This window comes from Plodia interpunctella, chromosome 5 (assembly GCF_027563975.2).
Source record: "Plodia interpunctella isolate USDA-ARS_2022_Savannah chromosome 5, ilPloInte3.2, whole genome shotgun sequence".
NCBI lineage: Eukaryota > Metazoa > Arthropoda > Insecta > Lepidoptera > Pyralidae > Plodia > Plodia interpunctella.
Genome location: NC_071298.1, coordinates 9992899 through 10014978, shown reverse-complemented (window position 1 = coordinate 10014978; position 22080 = coordinate 9992899). Strand labels below are relative to the sequence as shown.

Sequence of the window (22080 nt, the reverse complement as noted above, 5' to 3'; positions counted from 1 at the left end):
ACGAAAGGCCGCCTGTCTCTGTAGGAATGCTATATACCAATTGTCTGTCAAGTCATTTATCCCTTAGCCGCCTCATACATTATCCTACCCAGGATAATATCCAGTGGTATCCAGTAACAAGGGCTGAAACTGGGCGTTTTGAAGACATTCTTACTATATTTGACGTGGTTGTGAAATGTGGTTGACCACTGGTCACGGCTTTGCGTCCGGGTATTTTTTCTTTTTTGTTGATCTTTGCGTATTTTCGATTGTGCTCATCTTTTGTTTTAGTTTTTCGTACTGGCTTGTTTTAACATGACTTTTAATGTTACACGTCGAATACAACTAGATCTCTCTGATGACAACTTGTTTATAGTATGAAATTCCCTATCTTCCATCCAGTTCCAACAAGCGTAATTCCTTTTAAAATATCCGGCACAACTGATGGGAAGTTGTGGTGGGGCTATTTCCAGTCTTGAAATCAGACACCGTTAACAATAAGACACAAAAGATAACCTAAACACAAAATTGTTTCGTAAATTGTGATTTCTATAAATTGTCAATTTTTTCATGCATAGATTAACATGCGTTTCATTAAAGTTTGTATGTGTTATTACGTATCCAATTAACCTATATCGTACTAAATATACGTTTAATTTTGCATTTCCCATGCTTAAGTCAAGTGGGCCCTTGAAAAAACCTTGAAATGAATGGAATTACAAAGAAATCGCTCCGAGCTGGATGTCTCACTGATTAATGACGTCATTCTTAAGAAAACAATCCTTTTAGTCACAATAAAAATAACTCCAGTCAAGTACTGGCGACGACAATGTCGATTCATGCTACTCCAGTTCACATAAGGGCGAAAATACTTAGCTTACACACTTGCAGCTACTGGGTTGTCACTCTCTCTCTCTTTCTAATCTCGCGTGTTCCCGGTTACATTCGGAGCTGTGATCCCCCAAAGCTACGAGTAGAAAACAGAGTACGTCTAAAAAAATAATCTATTCAAAAATTTTTTTAAGACTTGACTAAGATTTTACAACCCGCCGTCTGCCCGACGTCTCCTCTTGACCCTCTTTGGGAATGGTATTATTGCCTGTTACGGGACGATGAAGTAGTCCTATTCTAGGGCGGGACCACACACAACAACCGGTCGTGTCACTGTATAATACATGCTAATAGGTTAAGCTTGTCAACTTCAAAGAACGTTGCACATGCCAGCTACCTCCTAGAGGAGACATAAAAATAAAAGATTAAACCATTTTAATCCTTTACTCTTAAACCACACATACGAATACAAAAAGATCCGTCAATGAATCTTTAATCACCCCACAGGGAAATATTATAGGTACTATATTTCTTTAAAGAATGTATTAAAAAAGTATCCAATCCAGCAAACTCGGAGAAAATTAGAACACAAAAGCAAGTCGTTCTAACCTTAGTTTTTTGTCCCAAATAGATCGAATTTGAGACAAAACCTTGGTAGTTTCTTGGCAGCTATTTTAAACTTATTTGTCAGCCAGTGTACTGTACACTGTACAGTAAGGAAAAAGGCAACAATCACACGCCTCGTGTACTGGATACAAAAACCGGACCACCGAGATCGTGATTGGCGTTCACAGATTTTAAATTTCGGATTTCTTCTGGCCCATGTTACGATCAAGAATGCCTTTAATTATTCGGCAAAAGCTGTTTTTTAATTATTATTATTTGAGTGTACTTTTAAACGAAATAAAATACTTTCGCAATTGTCTACAGAGATGTAATTTTTTAATTAGTTTGGGCATTTAATTACATTGTTTCACGCATTCATACTCTTCAGCGTTATAGTAGTGATACTCGTATTCCTAAAACCCTAAAAGTCGGACGCCAATCGAACTTGTGCCATTATATAGTCGTGGTGCAAAAATACTAACAAATACATCAAATAATTGAATCACTCAGCTTACATCTGACAAACAAATAATTAATTAAACGACAGGTATTAAACGCGCACATATCTTTTTATATATAATATATATCCCAGACGTCTCGACGGCGAAAAATTTATAAATAGACGATTAAAAAAGGTATGTACGCGTTTAATACCAACGTTTAATATTAGAATTTAGCAACGTGAAAGTTTAAAAGCATTGACACCAAATAAATTTCAATGAATCAAAGCAACCGGCTTAATTAATTTATAATCAATGGATTTACCAGAAGGCTGACTAGGCTGGAGCCTCGAGGCGGTATTTTTTTTTATGTATAGGTATAGCTTTTGCCCGCGACTTCGCCCGCGTAAATTTCTCACGGGGACACCTTATGTCCATCTCCATACTTCAAACTACACGTATGCAAATTTTCATTAAGATCGGTTGAGTAGATCGAGCTTGAAGAGGTAAAAAACAAACTTATTTATAATATTTATAATTATAATAATTAATATTATATATTAGGATATAATATTAATTAGGATTAGCTTTTACTTCGTAAGTTGCACCGCACCTTTCGTCAATGACTGCCTTGCCGAAATGACAGCAAATTTGAATTGCCTACCAGCAATTGTAATAGTTATATAAAATACAGAAGACAAGACGAAAGAATCATGTCGGAATAGCCTTCCAGGGATTTCAAATATTCGCAACTCAATAAAATTTGTGTTTTGCAAAATAACTAGTTGTTCGCTGCAAACATAAACCTCGACTACACAATTAATTTTTACAGAATTGTGAATATTTCATTCATTTTGATGCCCCACGAACCTAAAAATTCTATTGGCATAACTTTTGAATTTCATCAAAATCGGAACAACGGTTGGAAAGTTATCGCGTTACACACAACCAAACATACATACAAAAATGTATTTTTGCCCCATTTTAGATCTCGCTCTCTTCGCTCGATCGGTCAAATATATCTTATATCTTTACGATGTTGCAAATTGGGAATCAAGACTTTATTACTCCCTTGAAATCTTAATCCTGTCTATCTCTGAGTTGTCAAATCTCAATATACATTTTAATTAGACTTTATTTGTTTTGAGATATTATTTTTATTGACATTGTTATTACTGACACTTTAATTTTAAATTGATTTTATTTTATTTAATTTGAGGTATTATTGATATTCTTATTATATTATTATTATTTTTTTTAGTATTATTGTCAGTTTTATTAATTGACTTAAATATTTGTACGCCTATAAGGCAGAATGCATGTTCTATATATATCATGACCACCTGATTGTATCTGTATTCTGACAAATAAATGATTGATTTGATTTGATTTGACACCATTGCGCATTTATAATTCAGTTGTAAACAGCATGGATTTAATAAGTACTGTTAGGTGGTAGGGTAATCTCAGGTAGGGTTGATAGGCAAAGGCAGACAGTTGTATAATAATATAATTAATAAGTAAAATACAGACCTGTAAACAATAAAAAAAATATATAGCACTAAATCACTGTAAAATTTAGAACACTTTTCCGAAACATATTAAAACACGTACCCTTCAAGGGTCTATAAATAATTTAAGATATTTTATTATATATATTTTATATTTTATTATTATACCGTACTGTGGTACGTGCCGATATCGTTATGGTAATGAATCAATCAAAATGTGATTTCAAAAATATCAAGTGGAACAATAATTTAAAATTTTGAATTTAGAATGAAAGAAATAAATATCTTGCCGGCGCGGACGCGATGTGATTAAAGAGGTTCGTGGCGTTACAGTACTACGTACTGAGTACCTGCTAATTCCATGGTAAACAGTTATTAGACACTGGAAGGTAAGAACCGTGTCATCAGATAAAGGCTAAATGATGTCAACGTAATTTTCGTTTGCGGTTCATTGACACCTCATCTCACTGAACTGCAAGCAAAAATAATAAAAATTTGTTTTGTTTGTGATGTGAACTTGTGTACACATAATGAAAGTAATTTTTTTTTGACAAATATAAAAGATTTTTGAACTCTAATTAAAAGTAATCTTATATTTGTGGTACTTACTTTATCTATATCTATATAAATATAATATATTTATAAGTAGGCTATATCATCAGTAGGCATAGGAGATAGTAAAGAAAAAAAATTATGACGGTTTTTATGAAACCAATACAAACCTAAACAATTTTTTTAAAATATTTTTGTCTGTCTGTCTTTGTACGCGCATCACGCAAAAATCACTGGATGGAATTTGATACGGTTTTCACTGTTATATGGTATTCGTCGCGATATTTAGCTTATAACCCGAGATATCATAGCAATAATTTATGAGCAAACGCAGGTATATATGCTATCTTTCCATTCAGTTTTCATTTTAAGTATTTGAAAAGTAACAAAATAAAATATACTGGTTATTTTACAAAATTTTAGCTCCATTATCACTCAAGAAATCCATTCATCATCAATCAATCATCCAAAAAGAGGGTTGTTATAAGTTTAACGTGTCTGTCTGTGTATCTGTCTTCCCAAACGGGTGAACCCGATGTTCGTTTAGTTTTTTTTGTATCATAGATAATTTTATCCCGAGTGTTTTCAGCCATGTTTCATGAGAATCTATTCAGCCGTTCAAAAGTTGTAGCGAAATTAATATATTAAAATCATTTTATTTAATTTTTTTTATTTGTCTAACAAATAAACATCAAATTCAAATTAACTTATTCAAAAAACAAACACAAGCCATATATAAAAAATAAAACTAGGTAATAAAAAAAAAAAACTTTACATTGAGCTCGCAATTTGAAAAGGACCCAGCTCAGCATATGTTGTTTAAATTGTTATCTATTAAGTTGATAATATAAATAAATTGTGGCAAATGCTAAAGGTATTGATGCTTTTGGCTATTATTTTTAGATATACCTATATGTAGCTTCAATACAAACTTGATTAAAGCACAGAGTCAATCAAAAAAAAATAATATAACCTCTCACATCACATTCAGAAATTGAAACATTTAGTACTCGAAAAACCTAATTGATTTAACGCACACACAAAACTTCAACTCATCTACTAATCAATCCTCACGCTTTCATCACACCAACGTACAATCTTTCTTACTTATCTTTTTTATACAAGTTTATCTTTTTATACTACGTGCCGACGTGCCTGCCCCCCGGGTCAGTGAGAAGTTCAGTCACGATGTTACAGATACATTGTAAAAGCAAAAAGGTTTGAACTACAGTTCCATAGACACGTACTGAATGATTTTTTTAAGAAGACATAACAGATAGGTAATAAATACAAAGATGTTGAACTACAAACACGTTGAAAAAATTGTTCTCCTTAATATTGTCGAGTTAAGTAGCCCCTCTTCGATTGGCTAATGAAATGAATTATTTCATAACTAGCTTTTGCTCGCGGTTGCGAACGCGTGAATTTCTTTGACTTTCACCCCCCCATTATAGTTATTTGGGGAATGTTTTTTTTTTTAAGTAGCCTTTTTTGAATGTCTTTAAATATATTGCGTACCAAATTTAATCAAAATCAAAATCCTGCGGTGTTTCTTTTATACTTAATAGTAATGTAAAAAATAGTTATGAATTTCAATTTTGCATAAATTTTTCAATTTTGACACTTCCATACATTGACATTATACGCTGATACTGAATTATATTGCCTCAATGTTTCTTGAGATCTGAATTGCATGTTTTGATTCAATTATTAGTACATATGAATGGATTGGTACCTTTAGAAGACTTTAGTATTTCGTAATATTTCGTTAAGAAAGTTTATGCATTGTTACAGTTTTTGTTACATTTCATAATACAACTAGTTTTTGCCCTTACCTTATGTCCTTCTCCATACTCCCAACTACATGTATACAAAATTTCAAGAAGATTGGTTGAGTAGATAGAGCGTGAATAAGTAACAAACAAACTTACTTTCGCATTTATAATATACGTTAGGATATCACGGTTTTGGTGACTGAAAACTTCGTGAGACGTTGAAAAATGACATGATGTTATTTGTTTCGCTGTTAGTAGCACACGTTATAACTAGATTTTGTGAAGAATTCTTTATACAGTCTAGTTTGGGGTATTCGATGGTCGTATACTAGGACGGAAAACACACACCTCACTTCACCTTCCAAAATCTATAGTCATACAATTCAATATTAAATCGATATCACAGCGTTGCATCGATGTTATATCGATACACCGATACGATTGTGAATAACTTGTTAAGTCACGTTTGACTAATAACGATAGGTTAAATTCGATATAACTGGTCTTTCTAGTCGATATTCTGTTACATACAGAAAAGTAGCAATGACTTTTTCTACGTGAATGTAATTGTTTATTTTTATTAATCATGCATATTTTCAGCTGGAAATTAGCCGGGAATTTTGGTAATCTGAATAGCTTTCTCGTGAATCTCTATTTAAAATAAATTCAAAATTCTTTATTCAATTTAGCATGATATACATCACTTATTGACGTCAAAAATTTACTCTAAACTAAGTCTACTGCCGGCTTCCAAAGCGCAGCTGAAGAAGAAGCGGCACAACAAACTTCACCGCAGCCTTTTCTCCAAATACGTCAATTGACAATAATTATGGGTATTATGGCACTCTCTCACGACGACCTCGGTGGCGCAGTGGTAAAGTGCTTGCCTCTGAACCGAGTGGTCCTGGGTTCTGTTCCCGGGTCATGATTTAAAATGATATTTTTCTGATTGGATATTGGATAAAATATATGTATTTGTTATATGTATTTGTTATAAAATATAGTATCGTTGAATTAGTATCCCATAACACAAGTCTCAAACTTACTTTGGCGCTAGCTCAATCTGTGTGATTTGTCCTAATATATTTATTTATTTGTTCTTGTCTCTCTCTCTCATCTCAGCGTTTTCCCGGTTCCTTCCTCAGCCGTTGAGTGTCGGCGCCCAGAAAACCTACCACGAACTTATAAACACGTAGCACGTTAGTAACGTCCACATTCTTTATCATTCTCTCATTTCGTCTACTATACGCATCGTGTAAAAAAAAGAACGTGTGGACGCAATGACGTGTTTAATGTTTCGTGGTAGCCGCAGGTTGCGCTTTACAATTTTTTCGTCTTTACTTCGCACGGTCGTCGTCGGCATCCCTAGTTGTCAGATCATTGGTACAATAATAGACTTTTGAAATGAATATCTAATACACACATTCTATTAAAATAAATAACATAATTGATAATCGATTCAGAATTCGATCGTCGTCTATTTCTGGTCATGTGGCATTGACGATTATCGATCTTTCAAAAGCCCGGCCCCCTAAAAATGTACATTAAAATCTTGATAATTCTGCTCAGGTTTGCCTGACGTCAACCCTCTTTGTGAATGCTGTTGTAGCTTAGTTGATAAGGCCTTATATCCTTTAGTCACATCATACTAAAAATGTACATTAAAATCTTGACAATTCGGCTCAAATTTTACCGGTCGCCTTTCTGCAACCCTCTTTGTGAATGCTGTTGTAACTTAGCTGATAAGGCCTTTTATCCTTTAGTCACTTCTTCAAACGCGTTCCACGGGAATATACAGTGATTCTAGGGCGGAAACCACATGCCATTGAAGCGTATTTCAGCATTCTAATCCTAAAATATTATAAATGCGAATGTAAGTTTATTTATTTGTTTGTTAGGTAACAAACAACTTCACGCTCTATCTACTCAACCAATCTTCTTGAAATTTTGCAAACATGTAGTTTGAAGTATGGAAAAGGACATAGGGTATCTTTAATCCGAATCTTTAATGATTTACGCGAACGCCCACGACGGACGATAAAATGCATGTAGCCCATACCAGCCGTTCAGTGCGATGCGGTGCCGTCCGCGACGCGAAGTGCTATCCGCTACATGCATTTTACCGTCCGTCGCGGACGTCAGCGTAAGCCACCAGCCGTCACACTGAATCGGACCTGAGTAGTAAAAATATAATGTATCCCTCCCTCTAAATAACACTTAACAATCACTTAGCATGGCAATAAAAACATAGCCATTTATCACGGCTGGTTGCCCACCAAAATTTCATGTAACTACACTAATTTACCATGTAAACCCGCAATGATATTTGTTGTGGTACAGTCGGCTACGATATCTATTAAATTCTGAACTACTGAACTGAATTTCCCGCGCGAACTGTTATTTTTTGAGATGATATTGGAATTGTAATATTTGTATGTGTCTACGTATATATTTATGTTTGTATTAAATTTTATGTAGGTATACTTTGTATTTTATTTATGTACCTATTGTATGTATTCTATGTATTCTATGTATGGACTTTTATTCAATCGCAAACACCTATCGCTTTAGTCTTTCTGTTTTTCCCTAAGGTTGACTGGTAGAGAATGCTTTTAGCGTTAAGTCCGCCTATTGCACCAATTTTGGTAAATAAAGTTAGAATAAATAAATGTATGTCCTTCTTACCGGTTTTAAACCCTAAAATGTAAGAGTAAAAACATAATGATCAAATTATATTAATTTAAACTTTTTTTATAAACTGAAAAAAAAAATTGTATTATTTATTTTATGATCTACAATAATAATCTAGAATATTACCGTATTACTGTGTTTTTATTGTAAATTAAAATAAAGTAAATTGTCAAAGTATAATATTCTAATACAGTATTCTATATAGTATTCTATGAAAGTCTCCTCACAAAGGTATATCGTATACTTAAAAGGTATATCGTATACTTAAAAGGTATATCGTATACTTAAAAGGTATATCATATACTTCAGCCACTATCTGTTACCACGATGTATTAACTTACATTTAAATACTTAATTATTATAATATTAGCTTCGCCCCGTGGCTTCGATGGTAATTTCGGAATAAAAGGTATCCTATGTGTTATTCCAGGTTCTCTACCCGTGTACCAAATTTCGTAACTATCCGTCCGGTAGATTTTGCATGAAAGAGTAACAAACATACACACATACATCCTCACAAACTTTCGCGTTTATAATATTAGTACGATACGGTTGAATTAGAGTAGTCTAAAATAAATAAAAAAAACATACCTAAGTATTTTTGGGCAATCGAGTAAAAAATATGAAGCTGACTGTACCAAAGTACAACATCGTACAGTGTCTGTTCGCAACACTGCACCGCGTGTGAAAACATTGTCTGTCTGTCCGTCCGTCAGTCGGTCGTCAATCAGTAGACCGAATAGAATACTTTCTTTTTTTGGTAATTTTAGATAATGGTTTTTTTCAACAATTGTTTGATTTAGGGTTCAAGTCTCGCAATTACTTTAAGTAGTTTAAAATATGATGCAAGATCCACACTGAAACTCAAAAGCTACTGGATCGATTTTGATGAAATTTGCCACAGATATAGACGAAAACTTTAGTAGTAACGTAGGCTTTTTTATTATTGTTTTACCCTAGCTAAGCCGGGAAATAAACTCAACTCAACATAGGTACTGGGAGTATGGTAAAATCTATGACAAAGATATAAAAAAGATCTTTGATAATATCGGTGACAGTACTGTCAGTCACAAAAGTGCTATCCAAACATGAAAATAAAAAACGTTTAACAAAAACAATTTTATCTAACAAAACATGTTCAGCGAAACTAAACCATCTGTCCAACCTTAGAGATAATTTTAATTTTTTACGTCCCTTTAGCGCGTGACTTAAGTATTTTTCCTAGTCAATTAATCACGACTAGATAATTTTATCTCTTTTATCTTATCTAAAACACATACTACGTACGCTTCTATTCTATAGACATTTTTTCTTTGCAGACTTGGTGTGTGGTGGTGTCTCCGTGAAGTCCTGAAACCTGGTGCCAAAATGGGGACCTTTGGATGGTGTTTGCTTGCGGTCCTAGGATTAACAGTCGCGCAAGGTCCTGAAAAACGTAAGTTTTTTTTTTGCACCATTTGAAGCTAGGTCGAATTTCATCGCTGCACGGATCATGCATACTAAATTATTAATGCCATTCTTTAATTTTTTTTTCTTTTAGTTTTAATATTTGTTTTTTTTTTAATTTCCCTGAAACGATAATAATAGTTACTAATTTGTGTGTGTAACCAATTTTTTGTGCAATTGAATACAAAAGTCTTTTTTTTAATTTATTGTTATTTGTACGTTTTTCTTAGTAAATACATGTAAAATTGTTTAGAATTGTATTAACATTTTATTGTTACATTCAACATATATGGTTCTTAATCATCAAAGTTTGGATAAAACTAAAATAACAAAAAAAAATTTTTTCAAACTAAAATAATGAGTATCTTCGAAAACTCACCCACTCTACCATAATGCTCCATTAAACTATTTTTTCAATACATATATATTAATCTTCATATGAGTTACTGTAATGAAAGTGGTTTAATCAGGATGGATAAAATTTTGTAAATTTCAATCCGTCTCAATGATTTTATCATTGCATTGTTATTTTGATCTTATATTTCCCACGCATCTATCAACTAAACTACATTAAGTGTAAAAGGACACTTCTCTCATCGAAAACATTTATAATGTTTTCGTATTGTGTTTCGTTTGCGATTGTACAAAGCTATTACGTAACTCAAACTTATGTATAATTTTTAATTTCTTTAATTATTTTATTTAATTTTTTCTTCTTATTTATTGATAAATTATATTATTAATTATACATATATATTTACGTAAATGTCAATCAATAGAAATAAAACATTCATGAAAATAATAAAATACTTCAAGTCTTCACGTGTAAATTATATTTAGTACATTCTAGAATGCGTGACCTTAAATTATAAAAGTTGTTTGGTTATGTGACTTCGAAAAATATAAAAATATGATAGTATATTTATATTTATTTTTCATTTATATAATTGTTTTGAAAATCGAAAATCACCGATTTTTAAGAGATAACGGTAGCGTTATTGAAGAATTTAACTAAAGAATACAATTGTTTAAAAGAATAACCGTTTATTTTTATGAAAGAAATTTAGTATTTTATCAATTTTTCTGAGAATTTCGGGATAAAAAGCGGACCGATTGTTATGAAATTTGGTACACGGACAGAACAGAATATAACCTGGAATAACACATAGGGTTGTTATTCCCGGTTATATTCTGCTCTGCCCGTGTACCAAATGTCATAACAATCGGTCCGATAGATGTTGCGTGAAAGTGTAACACACACATTACAACCTACGCATTTTATTTTTTAATTTTTTAACGAACTTTCGCATTTATAATTACGATATTAATAGGATTAAACCTTCACAGGCACTTTTTCCAGTTTCATAACATACGATAATATCTCAAAAAGCTACAAACTATCAGTAGGCATAAGGCCAGTGCCTTAATGACTAATACAAAATTTTGTATTTCCGTTTCTTTTTTTAAGAGTAAATGGAAATTCTCTAAATAAGCTCCGATGTCCCCTGAAGATAATTCTCAACAGTTTCAAATAAATATTTTCACTGAATTATTAGAAAGGAATCCTTGAATAAAAAATACATAGTTGATCAACCTTGAATCCTGCTGTAATAACACCTTTGTCATCCTAAATGAGTAAATTAATTAGCCTAATAAAAAAGGTTTCTGATAAGAGATGATGGGATTAGCAACAAGACGTATGACTGATAAGGCGTTGTAAATTAGAAAAATGAGGACACATTGCGTAAATATATTAGACATGTTATTCTAATGGTCTTGGTTAACATAGTGGTTATTCTATGTAGTTTTTTTTAAATCTGAGATCCAAGGACACATTACTTAAATATATTAGACATGTTATTCTAATGGTCTTGGTTAACATAGTGATTATTCTATGTAGTTTTTTTTTAATCTGAGATCCAACATCCATCCATTAAACATTACAATTTAAATTTGTTACTTTTTAAAGTTCGATCGAGATCGAGAGGATTGACAGAAAACAAACAAAACATAGATATAGAAAAGAGAATTAACTTCACGTTAAAAATGCGAAAACATGAAATCTTGTACACACAGAGTTTAACCTCTTACGATCGATGGAAACGCAGTGACGTCGAAAATTTTAAAAGACAAAGACTAGCTTTTGTAAAAGACTAGAGGTCCGTCCTAGCTTCGCTCGGGTAAAACCATAAGAAAAAAATGTAGCCTATGTCACTCCAAAAGGTTTCGTCTATCTCTGTGTCAAATTTCATCAAAATCGGCCCAGTAGTTTTTAATTTTATTCATTACAAACAGAAATACAAATATTTTCTCTTTATAATATTAGTATGGCGCTCTCTCGACGCCAAGATATACTTTGGGGTCAATGAACCAGAGGAGTAAGTAAGTAGTTTTTAAATAAGACCAGTAAAGTTAATATAATACTATCCGATGTGGGCCACTAGAAATCTGAGTTGACATTTAACTCTAACACTAATTTATGCGTCTGCGCCGATCGATTATACTGTGCAACCCGAAATCGAGGACCGTTACATTGCACCTGCTGCGATGGGGTTTTCACATTACGTTGAATAAAAATTAGAAATTACGTGAGAAATGACACTTAGACATTTAAATATTGATTTGTGATCAACAAACGTTATCAAATTTTTTTTATATAAATTTATTGAAATTTTAAAAAATTTAAGTAGGTACCCTTCGAGTCAGGAGATAATAAAAACAATTGTACAACAATAGGATCATAGTCTGATCGGGCCGTGCGAGAACTGAGTAGTTACAGTTAAAGAGTTTAATATTTCGTGCATTTTAAATAAGTAATTAATTATAACATATTCAATCCCTGCCTATAAAATTATTCTTTTATTTCTATAAAATTATTATTTAATTTCTGTCTTTCTTTTTGTATTATATTGTGTAATGAAGTTATTTAAAACAAACAAACCTACTCAAATATAAAATAAAGAAAATATTGTATATTGAAAACTGGACAGTCAGAGTTGTAGTAGTGAATCCGAGCCACGATACGAATAACATTTATATACCAAATCGAATTCGAGTTTAAAAATATGATAAATTTTGATGATTCGACAACTCTACAACCGATTTGTTTCGACTCGATACCCAGCAGAATCGAGTCGCAATTGTGTAAATCGCGATTACCACGGGGATAGGAAACAGCTGACCGCGAAGCAAGCATTCTAGCTATGCGGAATAAACCTGCCATGACATCGTCTAGTTTTTCCTAGATGTGATGAGTTATACTTTTATAACAGGAAATTCCAGAAAGTTAATTTCTTTCCGTCTTGTGTCTATGCGAATATCTAAACACATATCTACGCGAATACCTACTTCGAATCAAATATCTTAAATCACATCAAATATTTCAAGGTATTATCGAACCTGCTCCTAAAATTTGACGGGAATCGATTGAGAAATGCGACCATTAGAGGATCGAACACACAGAAATACAACAAGCAATTTTGGCCAAGCTGAAACGGAGACCTCGCTCGGCGATCACAGGCGATATGTTCGGCGATCACAGGCGAATATGAAGCGGAGGCGTAAAATAAGTAAACAAACAGAAATAGCAAACACGCATATTTATTAAGTTGCTATGAGTATTGTTCCATTGTTTGTGCTCTATCTGACAGAAGTGGCGTGGGTGTTATAAAACGAGTGTTTTCCTAAAGGAAATATTTACCATGACAACAATGGAATTACGTAGGTAAATATATACTGAACCCAACAAGTAGGTTTGTCTTCAAGGATGATACGCGTGCCATTAGTCTAACTACGAACGATGCTGAAGATCATCTGAAGTAGAGAAAATGAATGCGGACACTGGACACCGACGGTCTAAGGCTAAGGAAGAAACCGAAAAACGCTGACATGAGAGAGATACTGCACCTATGACGAGCTTATAAATGAACGGCTCAATCCACCAATTTTCATGGCAAATTTCAATTGCGAATTTAATGTACATTGCAGGTTTTCCTTGTTGTAAATAAAAGCTCTCATACAAACTATGCATTCGCGTTGGGATTTGTCTGAGTTCGACGATAGTGTTTAGCCGGCATTTAATTCAGTCTTTATCCAGCATTCTCGTCCGCAGTCTGATGTTTTTGAGCCAAGACATCTTTTGTCCCACTCTTCGCTTTCCTAGCTGGAGTATAATGGGCCATGACGCAACACGTAGGCCCAATTCAATACTGGTGACTGGAATACAAAGTCCCCTATATATTTAAAATTCCGTGTGGCTATAACATGCAGAGAACAAAGTTTAAAATGACGCCAATTAAAAACAAAAGTGTATTTCTCCCAGGGCGAATCTCAATCACGGCTCACGGCTAGCCATTACCGTGTCGGACCCTTTGAAGCCGGATAATGATCGCACTAGTTACGACCTCAGACTTTGCGTGGGTTTATCTTGAATCGTAGTTTATTCACGTTTTCGTGTTAGAAGCTTTTTAGTTGGTTAGTGAAGTTATTGTGACATGATATAAAGATGCGCTGTTAAAATAGTCATTTAATTTTTATCAAACATTTGTTAATTTGTTTCCTCCTCCATACTTCCATGGAGCCATGGCTAAGGGTCGTGGTAGTTGGAATGTAAAGACACAAGATGATTAATATAACGATAGTGGTAAAGATACAAAATTCACACACAAGATGATAAATTTTATCAATTTAGAGTTTAATTTGCTTAACTGTATATTAATTTAATTGATACAAGACGTCAAAAAATATATATATTATAGTAAATAATATATGTACAGCGCCGCGTTGTGAGAATTTCCTTATTTTCCAGTTTCAAATTTCAAATCAAGTCAGTGGAAAAATTTTATTTTCTTTGTAAAGTTAATTGTCCAAAAATGTCATAATGTAAAATCATTCCCTTCTTCAATTATAAAGGAAAAAAACAAAGGAAAGATTGTAATTTTTACCAAGATAAACATTGTAATTTTGTATAAATTATTCATAATTTCCGAATAATAATAGGTCATTCCCATCGATGTGACTTCAAAATGTATGTACTCCAATTTGATTCCATTGTTCGAGAGATCGTCAACTCACGACTCTGTAAGGGCTTATCCACATTGTAATAAACATATTTATAATACTTAAGTAGGTACTTAATAAATAACTCAAAACGGATATTCTACTGGAAAAAGTTACAAATTTGCGCGCATAAAATTATATTATATATTAGGACAAATCACACAGATTGAATTAGCCCCAAAGTAAGTTCAAGACTTGTGTTATGGGATACTAACTCAACGATACTATATTTTATAACAAATACATATATAGATAAACATCTAAGACCTAGGCCAATCAGAAAAATATCATTTTTCATCATGACCCGACCGGGGAAGCGCTTTACCACTGCGCCACCGAGGTCGTCATGACTTAGGTATGCACGAAAGGTTAAAAAGTTATTAAGGGATGACTTTCTGAAAAACTGTTCCATACAAACGTTGCTTTTCATGTTATCTGCTAATAGATTCGGTTTAGTGAAACCTGATTTATAGAAAAGAAGAATAGAAAAAAGAAACGATTATTATTTTTTAAATGTAGATGTGACCGGATCCTTTGTACGAATTACTTCTGTATTGTTCAAATTTGTCTTACAATTGATTGATCTTAAAATTTCGATTGCATTGAGATGTGTCAATTGCGTAATATAATTGTAAGAAGTGAGGTCTATTGTGTTATGGTAATAATGGTCGTTACTGGTGGTAACAGGGAGAGGTTTGAATGATTCTTATTAGTTTTATCGAATGTTTCGACTATTAAAGTAATTATATTTTTATTTCCACTAATTCGGTTTAGAATTCAGGATAAAACTAATGCATGTTATGAAGATCTTCAACCAATTTTTGTAAATACGTTTTCGTTTGGATGACAATGCATTATTATGACCATATTAAGCATGACCAGATGGTGCACCCAGGAATAGGCTCCAGACGTTGAAACTCATCAACTGTTTACTGTATGGACATGACAATTTTGTCACACATTGAATGCAATCTCTCTGACAACAATAAAAGTTCGTGTCAAAAATGATATTTTTGTATATAAAAAAAAACTTATTTTGATACATTTTTTAAATCGTGAATATCTATCTAATTTTCGAATTACAATTGAAAGGTAGTTACATTAGGCTGAACGTCCATTGCACAAAACCACTCGATTGTGGTCACAATTTTCAAGATACCGTTACAGTGACAACGAAACGATTCACAATAGGAGACATCGGGCTCAATCAAGGAATCGATTTGACTCGCTCGACGGATTTCTGCGACGAATTTGAAGTAGAATAAGACAGTAAGAAAATTTTAATAAGAGTGAGAATGATAAGAATCACTAAAATGTTATCAATATTTGATTTTAAATAAATAAAATCACTTTATTTTCATAATTGTTACATTTCTACATTATACATATTTATAGGTACATCGTAAATACATAATTTGTAAAAGAAATTGAAAGGGTATTTTAAAGGACGGCGGTTAATAAAATAAATGTGGATTTAAATCATGTAGTTGAGTGGTCAGATGTATTAAATGGTCTGGTTTTGAATCCAGTCAAAACGAAATATCTCGTCTTATAAGCTCCCAAACTCAGACTTCTGACGTTAGAAACCAATCAGCTTGTTTAATTTTTTTAAAATGCACAGATTCAGATGCAAGTCAGTGATGCTACAAATCTTGTTGTTCAAATTGACTAGTAATTTGAAATTTGAAAAGTATGTGGGCTGATGTTGTAAAAAATTGTTTTTGCCGTGTTAAAGTTCTCTATCGAATTCGGGAGTACCTTAGCGTGGAATTAAGAATCTATCTTTGTGAGACGCTTATTCTATCGAAACTGAACTACGCAGATGGGGCAACAGGCAATTGTCAACTGGCTCGTGCAAAGAAATTGATACAACGGATTCAAAACTCATGTGCTCGATATTGTTTTGTAATTCCTCGTAGAACTCACATTACTCCATATATAAATAGAAATGTCCTCCTCAACATGGAATCCCGGCATAAGTTGTATTTTGCTTCATTACTATTTGGTATCATTAAAATTAGAAGTTCAACCTATCTGTTTAATAAACTTAAGTTTAGCCATTCGTTGGGTCGTTGGCACGTGACCCTAACTGGTTAATCTATCCCAAGCACAAAACTGCTGCTTTTCGTGGTAGTTACAAAATATGCATACAGCACCCATCAGAAACTCAGTATCGGTAAATTCATTCAATGTTAATTTCAAGAAATATATTTTAGGAGTTCAAAAATCATTATCTTTGCAGCACCAATCTTAACTCTTAAATTTTTAACATTGTAATAAAAATAAAATATTTTTGAGCTTTTAATGGTATTAAAATTGTACATTATAATTAGTTCTTTTGCGGCCCCATTTTAATTAAGTACATTGTTTGTGTTTATTTTTTTTAATTATTTTATTTTATGGCATCCGCGGAAGACCAGCGTCGTGGTTTCAAGCCACGACATTGTGCTGAGCGGAGACCAATTTGCCATTTATATATATATGTATTAAAAATAATATCCTACATTTATTCAAACTTTAAAAACCACAAATACAAAAATGCCGTTTTATAAATAAAAATAATCTTCCAACGCGCCACAGGGAGGCAACGTGCCTAGTATACTGGCAGCGCTGCCCCGTTGTATCGCTTATACGCTGAGCAAAAAAGCTGCCAGCTCTCGAGTCTCCTGCTGCCTCCACGAGACGCGTCGTGACATGTATTTGTATTTTTGTTGTGTAAATATAATATGGCAAATAATTTTTCTTTCTTCTTTGTTTCTTTCTTAGGACGGTACTTAATGACTGCGGTCAAAATGCTTCGTTAAATGTTTTGTCTTTGAGAAAGTCACACCCGTGTTACAGTATTAATCACGTGACCACCACCACTAAAAAAAAAACAACAAACATTATTTCATGTGAACTTTAAAAATAAGTACTTACCTGATAATTTACGTGTGAGATAAATCACATAGATTAAGTTAACCCCAGAGCGTAAATTCAAGTCTTGTATTATGGGATAATAACTTAATATTGATATATTTATTTATATAACGGTATTGTAGGTACGGTAGGTTGACCTATAGGCCAATGGTCTGACAATGATAACTAGGGATGCCGGCGACGACCGTGCGAATTGTAGACGAAAATGTAGCGAAGCCGATCCGAGGGCCGGCTGAGAAATAAACAGGGAAAAACCTTAAGAAATATGGGTATAGATTCCGGAAAATTATCTAATATTATGATTTCAAAATAGTTACTCACGAACAAACATAAAGTTACCTTGGACTAAAGCTAGTAAAAGCAGATTAGCCCTTGCTAAACATTTATGCCGTACTGTTTGTTGTAGATTATCATAGATAGATTCATAGTAGGTAAACACGTCATCTACCGGAGCCTTGTGGATGCGTAACCTTTACGCAGGAGTAGCTATTTCTGTCATTCTACTGTTATACGTGATTATATTATTACTATATTCCACTTCGGCGGTGGTGTAATGGTTAAGATGCCCGCCTGTGAACCGATAGGTCCCAGGTTCGAATCCAACTCGTGCCACATGAGTTTGTATACCAATCTGACTCATGTGTAGTAGTTTTCATCGACTACCACTTGCTTCCGGTGAAGGAAATTGAGAAGGCAATGGAAAATTAATTAATAATGCCACGAAAGTCGTTATGTGTGTTTCATTCCACGTAATGACCACGATCATGAATCACTCACTCAGCTATGAGGAATACGACTATGAAGAGTATTCTACTACTATTCATTATGTCATTCTACTATTCTATTACTGTCATTGGAGTATTTTTTTTTGTCATTTGTGGTTTCTTCTGCAGATGTTAAGGCTCGGAGCCCAGGGGCCGCTTTTCTACATTTTCTTCTCCATTTCGAACGTTAAGATGTCACGCATGTATGCTTCTTGACAACATGAAGTCAGATTTTGTTGGATTTACCGCATTTACTAATTCCTTTCTTTACTTACTTTATTCATTAGGTACTTTTTGGTTGCGTAAATATATCATCTATCGAATCTCGATTTTAGTAAAAATAATAATTAAAACCAATTTTAACGGATAAGTGAGAGAACTGAAAGACTATCTCACGATAATTTAGACAAAAACATACTTTCTTTTATTGGCGTGGGTTAGAATAAATTGATAGATCGCATGCGATTTCCTAATTGATTGGTATTTGTCGATCTTTCTCACGAATTTTGAACTATTGAGAAAATAAATTTTATTGGATGATTAGTCTGTAAAAAATAGATCTCTTTAGTTTATGGGCTCTAAATGACACAATGTCACGTGTGTCAATGTCCCTTACGGAGCACACAGAAAAAATACACGATGATAACTTTTTTGTGTAAGTAGAAATTAGCGATTCAACAATCGTCATTTATTGTACGCTTACATCACACTAAAGAATGCAGATTTCATAGAAGTTATGTCATCGATTTGAAACGCTGTTGAACAATAAGTTTGGTAAATTGCATTGACAATACTTATTCACATAAAAATAAAGTACTCCTTTAAATTATTGACGCTAATAAAATTTTACTATTTACTTCATCAATTACTTTGCGGCTAAAATCATATGTGTTTACGTGACTTGAATAAAATTTGGCATCAGTAATTAGCAAACAACACAGTCGATGAGACGAATAAATATATCTGTCATATTTTTAATTTGAAAATATAATAATTTAAGCATAATTTTATGCCTAAACATAATTTTAATCCCCACAATGATGCGTGTTGAAAGCAAGTGAAATAACAAAAATTATACGCGAGTCTAAATTGTTGTTTAGCGTTTTAATTTTTTGTTTGTATGTATTAATGCAAATATAGTTTGTATGTTCTCATTGAACATAATACTTAAATTAAACGTAAGTTTATTTATCTTGTTCCTGTTCCTGTTCCAGGGAGGACCGGCAATGTCTGCAACGTGGACATGGACTGTCCGGACAACGCTTTCTGCAGACAAGGCAGCTACTGCGTCTGCAAGGATGGGTTCGTTTATGCTGCCGTCAATAGCACCCACAAAGGATGCTTGAAAGGTAAACTCAATTTAGAACTCCATAAAATCCTCATGGTAAACATATATATATATTTTTCAATTTACATGGTCCAGGGTCAGACTAAATCGGTTGAGGTGTCATCATATGATGATGTTTAAAGATGGGTCCTCTAAATATCCCGGGATTGTTATAGTTTAGCACCTTACCAGCCAGCTTTGGCGATATAAATTAGTCTGCTAAATAGTAAACTATATGATGATGATAAGTTTGATTTAGAAGTTAGAATATCAGAATGTTTCACCAAGCTACTACTATTTTAAATTTTGTTTCCAGAGGGTCGTTTTGGCGAGGAGTGTGTCCAGCACATCCAGTGTCACTCCACTCTCGGCGTCCATTCAGAGTGCGCTAACGGGGCCTGCGCGTGCGCCGGGACCGCGCATTTGCAGGACGAGAGGTGTTACGAGTCGGCATGTAAGTATCTCTGTCATCCTCGCGTGTTCTCCTGGTTTTAGTCGAAGCTGTGAAGTCCCAGGGTCATAATTATTAAAATTTCGCTATGATTTTAGGACCGGTCGCCTGTCTGACCCTCTTTGGAAATGAGGCTGTTGTTATCTTGTGAACTTTATCTGGGGCGGAATCTCTGTCAGTGCGCATTGCCGACCTTATATTTTTTGGGTTCTTTGTGTTTTCTTTCATCATCACTTTTTGTATAAAACTATGAGCAATTTTCATTACGTAATTTAATAATTAAATAGAATTATGTGAGCACGTTTAATCTGAAGAGTCACGGATTCTACTATGCTACTGCTACATGTGAATCGATCATCTGAAATCTTAAACAATGTTTTATTCTTTCAGTGGTCGGCGAGAGGTGTGTGGTGGACCAGAATTGTTTCTTATGGGCGAGTCAGACCGGCTCAGATCTTCAGGCTGGCCAGGCTTACTGCGTCAGGGGATACTGTACTTGCCAACTGCAGTATAGTCCAAGGGACAATGGTACCAGGTACGAAATATCTAACCGCCCCTTTGTCGATCTCTAAGCCGTAACTACTGGTGAAGAAGTCTCGAATTGAGCAACATATTATGTACCTATATGTAATAGGTACATAATATGTTGCTCAATTCCTTAGGGATCGGCACAGCATATCTTTTACACTTTTCCTCAATATGATGACAATTATAATCTTCTCATCTGGAGAAAACGGGAAAATGTTATGAAAAAAGATAGAAACTCAAATGTCAAATTTCCAGGTGTGTTCGAGATGCCGTGCTTCACGAGGAGTGCGAAGACGAATTGCAGTGTGCGGGTTCAGGGTTGGAATGTCGAGGGATATGCCGGTGCAGGGACAACTGGGTGGCGCACAATGAGTCCAGAACTTGTCTTGAATGTAAGTATAGTTTTCTTTTTACTCTCTCTCACTGTTCTGAGGGTTTGTAGTTTAGGTTATGAGATTTGGAAGACCACGAACCCTGGTAAATTAAAACTTTGTTTTCAATTATGCGTGACAGTAGGTTTACCTACCTATAATAGATTTTCTTGTCAACTGGTGACGCTTCAGCAAACGGCGATTCCATTGATGATATCTATCGCAATAGAGACTCTTCACCCCAAAAAAATTGTTGTTAAAATAATCAGTAGTAAGAATGTGAATAGTGTTTCGTCATATTTACTAAGACCTAAGTCTTAGTAAATAAAATCTAAATTTTAAACGTTAAACTCAAGTTTTGAACTAAGAAATCTGACATTAAGGACACAATCTTATCTACGTCATATCACTGTGGTTTGATAAAGTATGTTTTTTTTCTTAAATTATAAATATTGTGTTACTTACACTTGCTTGTCTATCTTCCAGCTGTGAAAGCACTCAACGATCCTTGTATATATGACGTGCAATGTGACGCACTAGCCGGCACGCCGGATGCGCGATCTCCCGGCGCCGCCTTATGTCTGGGAGGAGTGTGCTCGTGTTCGTACAGCGCTCATACTGCGGGTAAACCCGAGAGGTGTTGGCACAGACGCCGGCCTGGACAGGAGTGCAGAAGAGACGAGGTAAGATACATAGGAACACCGCAAGTGCAAAATTGTAAAGTTCAAGCTGTCGCCATGATTTTGCTCTTCTTTAGCCTTCCTCAACCATATTGGTGTAGGTCTGCTTCAACCTTTTCCATCTCTTCCGACAATGAGCTCTCTGGATCCT

The 22080-nt window shown here is 34.0% G+C and overlaps 1 protein-coding gene across 4 annotated transcripts in view; it reads left to right on the top strand.

Moving 5' to 3' along the window:
- The window catches only part of LOC128669698 (tenascin-like), a 39060-nt gene that overhangs the window by 15506 nt on the left and 1474 nt on the right, over positions 1-22080 (top strand). For 2 of the 4 annotated variants that reach the window (XM_053744751.2, XM_053744750.2), the window contains exons 2-7: positions 9705-9808; positions 19787-19921; positions 20216-20353; positions 20741-20885; positions 21134-21270; positions 21736-21932. In XM_053744751.2, coding sequence (XP_053600726.1) covers positions 9754-9808; positions 19787-19921; positions 20216-20353; positions 20741-20885; positions 21134-21270; positions 21736-21932 — 807 coding nt within the window. In that variant the 5' untranslated portion in view covers positions 9705-9753. Of the gene's footprint in view, positions 1-9704; positions 9821-19786; positions 19922-20215; positions 20354-20740; positions 20886-21133; positions 21271-21735; positions 21933-22080 lie in introns of all 4 variants that reach the window. The other 2 variants (XM_053744749.1, XM_053744748.2) reach the window with 1 other exon arrangement.